The sequence below is a fragment of the Sander vitreus genome, chromosome 5 (genome assembly GCF_031162955.1).
Source record: "Sander vitreus isolate 19-12246 chromosome 5, sanVit1, whole genome shotgun sequence".
Lineage (NCBI taxonomy): Eukaryota > Metazoa > Chordata > Actinopteri > Perciformes > Percidae > Sander > Sander vitreus.
This window is the reverse complement of record NC_135859.1, coordinates 31,324,822-31,331,735: the sequence shown is the minus strand read 5'-3', so window position 1 is coordinate 31,331,735 and position 6,914 is coordinate 31,324,822. Positions and strand designations below refer to the sequence as shown.

The following is a 6,914-nucleotide window of genomic DNA, read 5'->3' as shown; positions in this document are numbered from 1 at the left end:
GACATTTCTTGTGCAGGTGGGCGAGGATGAGCTCGCCCACTCGAGGGTGCAGCTCCCAGACGCCCGAGGCTACCACGGCGATGGGGAAAGCGGCTTCATGGTGAGAGGCCACCTCCTCCTCTCCTTGTTTCTACAAAAAAATAAATTACAATCCCAAAAGAAGTCTTGTGGTCAATCATTCGAATTTCATTTAAAATACTTTTATGGTGCTGGGTAGTTTGATGTACAATAATATATCATCATGTATTAGTCGATTTATATTTTGTTCTCATAATCTGAAACTGCAAAGTAACTAAAGCTTTTCCAAAAAATGTAGTGAAATACAAAGTGCAGAGTTCTTTTGAATGACTATGTTTTGGGGGTTGCATCACACCTCTTCCCTTCTCCCCCCATGTTGATCTGGGATAATACATCAAAACAGACTCACCACAAACTTCTCAGCCAGTTTGTAGCTGACAAAGTCCAGGCCCTGTGGATGCTGGGAGGTGGAGACAGACTTGCCCCCCGACACCACCGCCCGGCCAGACAGCAGCTTGTCGATCTTGTCAAAGATTTCACGGAGCTGCGATCCGGAGTTGCTGGAGATCTGACTGACGGGGATGGAGGCCGCTTTCTGGAGCTCCAGTTTCAGCTTCTTTGTCTTTAGAGTCCAGAGAAGAAAAATTAAAAACGCAACTGTACACAGTTCTGCTCACCAGTTAAATGTTAAGTATCGCCATTACGGTCCTTCCCCCCCCATTTCCAAAGACGGGTGTCCGTATCAAATGTCTGCTCAGATTAATCATCTTCCTTTCTTTTAACTTTCATTATTTAGTTCTTATGTATATTTAAAATATACCTATCATAGCCTGTATTTTATTTAGGTAAAGTTCTCTTATGGCTGAATCCAAATAGGAGTAAAAAGCCCTCCTCTAAACTGGTTCAAAACAGTAAAGCTGAATATGTATCATGCCGTTTTAATTGTCTGCTCTTTTCTTTTTTTCTGCATTTTGTGTGAAAGGTGCTATATAAATACAATATTATCATCATCATCATCATTATTGGAGTACAAACTCACCTGGACGTCTTTTGGGGAGTTGAGCTGTTCGTAGGACTGCGCGCACTGAGCAGCCGACTCCTGCAGCTGCTTGTACCATTTCAGCGTGCTGTCTTCAGCGCTGTTCTGCAGCCCTGTCAGAAGACAACGGCCAAATCTTAGTACTCACAGTATTCTGTACACATGGATTACAGATATATAATGTATATAAGCTCAATCACCATTTTGTTATCTTTGGCGACAAACGACAATTCCGGCGCAAAACGAACCTAGGGGTTATTAACAGATGTGTACCCACTGTCGCTCTCTGGGACATGTTTTCATACTAATTGAATGTGTTTGGAGCTTGAAAACAAGCTAGCGCAGACCGCTGATTAGCTTACAACGCTAGCATTCGGTGCACAGGGAAAGTAAAAACAAATCGCTATTTAATACCACTAAAAAGGCTCAAAATATCACCACACTTCAACGGTAGCATAATGAGGGTCCCTAAATGTTAACCGAAGCATTGAGAACATTGTAAGTGTACAGACAGTTTGATTATTAGTATTGAAAAGATAGATTATAAAGACAGTCACGTTCTCATATACAGGCAGCCGCCATCTTGGGAGCTACTGTCTTTATAATCTATCTTTTTAATAAATTGTCTGTACACTTACAATGTTCTCAATGCTTCGGTTAACATTTAGGGACCCTCATTATGCTACCGTTGAAGTGTGGTGATATTTTGAGCCTTTTTAGTGATATAAATAGCGATTTGTTTTTACTTTCCCTGTGCCCCGAATACTAGCGTTGTAAGCTAATCAGCGGTCCGCACTAGCTTGTTTCAAGCTACAAACACATTCGATTAGCATGAAAACATGTCCCAGAGAGCGACAGAGTGGGTACACATCTGTTAATAACCCCTAGGTTCGTTTTGCGCCGGAATTGTCCTTTAACAATGCATTTATTTATGAAAATCATTACCACAAGGATTACCACTTTAAAGCTGCTCTAAACAGTGAGTGTGTGTATGTATGTAAAAAATGGATCAGATGAATACATGCAATGAGAAAGGAGTCGTTAGCGTAGTGAAGAATCCAACTCTCTCACCTTTCCTCTTTGCCTTCTCTTTGGCCGACTCCGCTGCCTTCTTCTGCGCTTCCTGCTGCGCCTGCAGCTCCGCCTGCTTCCTGCGCTCCTCTTCATCCTCCTGCTCCTTCTTCTTCTTCTCCTGAGCCTTGGTGACCTCCTCCTGCATCAGCCTGATCAGCGCCCTCATCTCGTGGAGGGCTCGCTCAGCCACGGTCATGTCCTCCACGCTGGGGAACTCGCCCTGGAAAGACAAAGGAGCCCTTTAAAAACACAACCACAATGAGTTTCCACCTCTCTCCAGACTTTTCCCCCCCGTCAGCGTCGGAAAGGAGCCATGCATCAGGAGTCGAACTGACCTCTGCCGTCTTCCGCACCACCTCTGACAGCTGGGAGCACAGCTGGTTCCCGCGGGTGCAGCAGGAGCTGAGGATGGCCGGTGGGAGATCGGTTTTGGTCTGGGTGGACGGCTCCAGCAGCTGGTTGAGCTGCAGGATCTCCTCCTGGATGGTGTTGAGGTTACGCAGCCGCTCCCGGCCCTCCGCCTGCCGCTGCCGCTCGAGCTCCGCCTCCCGCAGGCGCTGCTGCTCCGCCTCCCTCAGACGCAGGTTGATGATCTGACGCCAAAGAAGAAAATGTGTTTACAGTGTACAAAACATAACGTTTTGAGTTCAGGTGTTATCATTAAACAGTCAGGGCTCATGAAGCTTTCTACACAAACTTCCAGAACGGAGAAGGAATTCTAGGGAGCACACACAATTTTCATCTTGCAAAATAGCAATATTTTTCTGTGGAGGCTTTATGTATGCAGGCAAATAATACAGGTATCGGAGCCATCTATAGGTTACATATGCAAAACTATGTTGTCATAATAAATAAATAGCTCAAAACTCATGACATTTTTTTAAAAGCTATTCTGTATAACACCACCATCGGTAACTTCAAACAAATAAATGAATGAATGAATAAACTGCAGGAATGCAGCCTGCTTTTCCATGTCTTCACATTAAGTTGTAGGGAAATGAACGAATCTGCTCGTGATCTGGAGGAGCTGCAAGAGTCACCAGAGTTTGTCAAAACCAACTTTTTATAGTAATAAATAAGACTCAAATAAAATCACTGTTTCAAAGCTGCATTTTGTCTTTAAGTTTGTTAGGACCTCAAGTCACGAGGTCTCTTTTGCATCAGGTTATTCAGAAATATTATAAATATTTGTTGCCAAAAATGTATCTTAATCAACTAATTCTCATCAATTCATATGGAATGTCTCCATCTGACCTCCGTGTCCTGGAAGCTTAGGACACCTGTGGAGCTTTCCTACATATCAGCACAGAGATGTTTCATTTCCTAAGTACGTGGAGTTGATAAAATGCGCCGACTCCTAGATCTAAAATTGATGCTTGATAAATACCACCAGACTTCGTGGCGTTTCCAGACCGTTAAAGAGTGATGATCATACCTTCATTCTGTGTCGCTGCTCTTCCTTCAGCTTCTCTTGACGCCCAATGCTCTCTTTGGTTCTGAGAAAGTGGAAAACCACAACAGTTTTGATGGCACATAAATAACAATTTCAGCAACGTTAAAACAACATTTTAAGACTTGCACCAATGCCAACGGCTCTTACTCTCTGTCCATCATGTCCCTCATGCTCTGGTACTCCTGCCGCTGCTTCAGCTCCATGAACTCCTCAAAGCGTTTCAGCTGCTCGGACTCGGAGGTGGCCACCGCCGCCACCAACTTCTCCTGCATCTCCTGCCGCACTTTGAGCGCCATCTGAGCCGACAGATTTAAGACATCGGTCAGGTGAGACTGCAGAGCTTCCTGTCTACATGTCAGGGTTATCACACCTTTAGTAAACGAGGCACATCCATATATCTGGGCTGATGGGTTTAAAACATTCAAGAAATCGTCTTAAAATGCTCCTTAAACTTTGACTAATGCCAAGAAGTGTGTAACAAAAATTATTAAAAGGTTTTTCCAAAAGATAAATGTATTGTTTTGGTTCACAAAATTAAACACGACTGAATCTGTCAATCTGTGTCTGAATGTCACGTCTTCAAATGTCCTGCCTTTTTTTTTTTTTCTTCTTACCAACAGTCCAAAAGACAAAAATAATACATCTACATTGATATAAAACATATCAGAGCCAGAAAATGTTTAGCATTTTTACTTTTAACCATTAATCGATAATCAAAATGATTCTTAGTTTTCTGTCGATTGACTAATCAATGAATCTACTAATTGTTTAAGCGTAACTATGAATGATCTAATCCATGCTTTATTTTCCAAAAAAAGATATTCTGTCCAAAAATTAACATTGTTCTTATATAAACAGTGTTATGTCTGTGCACAGGTATGCCCTTTGTTTCAAACAATCTATTTAACATACAGTGGCACTTTATGAACCCTGCTAAAGTTGACTAAAAAGAGGAATAAAAAAAAAAAAAAAAATTATCTTTTGGAAATTGATCTTAATGCCTCAATTTAAAAAAATTAGGAAAAATCCAATCTTTAAGGACACCAATTTTCTTTGTGAATGAATAATTTATCGTAAATAAATAAAATGTTCCTTAAAATACAGGGGGCATAAGTAAGTACACCCCTATGTTAAATTCCCATAGAGGCAGGCAGCTTTTTATTTTTAAAGGCCAGTTATTTCATGGATCCAGGATACTATGCATCCTGATAAAGTTCCCTTGGCCTTTGGAGTTAAAATAGCCCCCCCCACATCATCACATACCCTTCACCATACCTAGAGGTTGGCATGGTTTGATTTCAGTTAGCCTATTAGCTGGTTTGATTTGGGTTCATAAACTTATGAACACCACTGTAAAAAAGAAAACTGTTCCACAGCTATTAAAGTTGACTTGGGTATTCAAGTGGATTAAATAAAAATCATGGTGTCTGACCTTGGCCTTTTCTCGTTGTTCCACCTCAAACTTGATAATGCGGCCCGCCATCGCCATGGCCTTGGGTGACAGCAGGGAAATGCCAGGTAGTAACGCAGGACTGGAAACTTCGCTGACATCTCCCTCTGGATCTTCATCCTTCGCCTCATCGCTAACAGCCTGCAGTGCAGTAAGAAAGGACAAGAGTGAGAAATTCAGACAGGTAGATGAATTCAGAGTTCAATCACAGAATCAGTCCAAAAAAAGACATTAGGGAAGTAAGCACACATAAAGTTGAAAACCCCAACTGATGTAAAAACTGATTTAATGACTTCCTGGAACCAATTACATTGTGCAAAAAAAATAAAAATAAATAAATAAAGTTTAATATTTAAATACTGTACATTTGCTCTCTCAATGCATACATCGAAATACCACTAAGCTCCAAAAAAAAAAAAAAAAACGTTGTCAAATCACACAAAAGTTATTCAAGAACTGATCAGAAAATGAAAGGTAGATTGCTTTCCCCCCTCACATGCAAAAACACAGAAAGGTCAGCATGTATTCAGGAAGACTTGCCTGCTCACGCTCAGTCTTTGAAGATGGGGCTGAAGAAAGTGTAGTGTGCATGGCGTTGAGGTCGGAGGTGGATCCTGTGAAGGAAACCGAGGCGGAGATCTCCTCAGAGAGGCCGGGGCTGGAGTTTCCGGAACCGGAGCCCAGAAAGCGAGACTTCTGCAGGGACGAGGAGCCAAGACGCTCCAGTATGATTCCAGAGGTCGAGGACAGGCTGAGGGCCTCTTTGCATCCTGCCAAAATATGCTGCAAGAACACAAACAAATAAAACCTCAAGTGTACTGCATTCATGGGTGTTCTATGGTTAAAATGTACATATGGGATTTCATTTTTGTATTTAAGAGAGGATGACCGTCACTAACCTTGAATGTTTTTATTATATCACAGAAGTTTCAACCTCACTTATTTTCTTTTTTAGCAAAAGTCAAATACAATCTTAAATATATAGACAACCAAAAGTTTAAAAAAAAAAAAGTACACCTAAATAAAATATTCTCTTACTATTTTGACAAAAAGAGACATGGCATGAGGCCCTTAGGATTAAGAAACACTGACCATTAGGCAGTGTTGGTGGTCAATATTCAGATAAATATAGTAGTAATTAAAGTAATAAAGTATAAAGTAGCATGAAATGGAAATACTCCAAATAAGTACCGCTATTTCAAAATTGGACGAGTACTTGAGCAAATAAACTTAATTACATTGCACCAGTGTGTATATGTAAAGCTGTATCTTGTGTTAAACTTGGCTTAAAAACGACCGATAAAATAAAATAATGTAGGTTAGTGTGCGGTGACGCATTAAATAACGTTAATTAAAAACAGTGCGTCCACCTGCTTCATATATTGGTCTTAATGTTAATTTAGCTAATTGTGGTAGCTAGCTAGTTAACTGCCCTCATTACAGACCGCCGTGGTGGACATAAGTCATAGATAAATAAACGGGCACTTGAACTAGCTAGCTATCCAACCAGCTAAACAAGCAGGGACATTTTGGCCTGGCTAATACTAACTAGCAAGCCATTAACGTCAGCTAGTATTAATTAGTATAACTCACCTCGCCCCTTTCTGACCAGAACGGGTCGTATGTGATATTTCCCTTCGGCGAATTTTTTAAGGCCTGTAAAGTTTCCCATCTTAGATTTTCAGCAGGCATCACAACAGAATGATAAACAAAACCAAAACTACAAACTACTGATAGCGTCGGGCTAACTTTTGAAGGTTTTGAATCGCCGGATGAGGTTACATAAATTATAATCCGACGAGAAACAGCCCGCCTACTGCCGACACGCTCTATGTTTCCGGCTTGGTCATACACTTTATTATAATTATTCATATTTTGTT

The 6,914-nt window shown here is 41.1% G+C and overlaps 1 protein-coding gene across 1 annotated transcript in view; it reads right to left on the bottom strand.

Annotated features, from left to right (window-relative positions):
* The window catches only part of gle1 (GLE1 RNA export mediator), a 12,022-nt gene extending 5,203 nt beyond the window's left edge, over positions 1–6,819 (bottom strand). Inside the window, exons 1-10 of the mRNA XM_078251471.1 lie at positions 6,628–6,819; positions 5,575–5,817; positions 5,017–5,175; positions 3,732–3,880; positions 3,567–3,627; positions 2,467–2,724; positions 2,129–2,351; positions 1,058–1,170; positions 428–640; positions 1–130 (exon numbers count right to left, since the gene is read on the bottom strand). The exon at positions 1–130 is cut by the window's left edge and continues 61 nt beyond it. Of these exons, the coding sequence (XP_078107597.1) occupies positions 1–130; positions 428–640; positions 1,058–1,170; positions 2,129–2,351; positions 2,467–2,724; positions 3,567–3,627; positions 3,732–3,880; positions 5,017–5,175; positions 5,575–5,817; positions 6,628–6,726 (1,648 nt within the window). The 5' untranslated portion in view covers positions 6,727–6,819. The remainder of the gene's footprint in view (positions 131–427; positions 641–1,057; positions 1,171–2,128; positions 2,352–2,466; positions 2,725–3,566; positions 3,628–3,731; positions 3,881–5,016; positions 5,176–5,574; positions 5,818–6,627) is intronic.
* Positions 6,820–6,914: the final 95 nt, after the last annotated feature.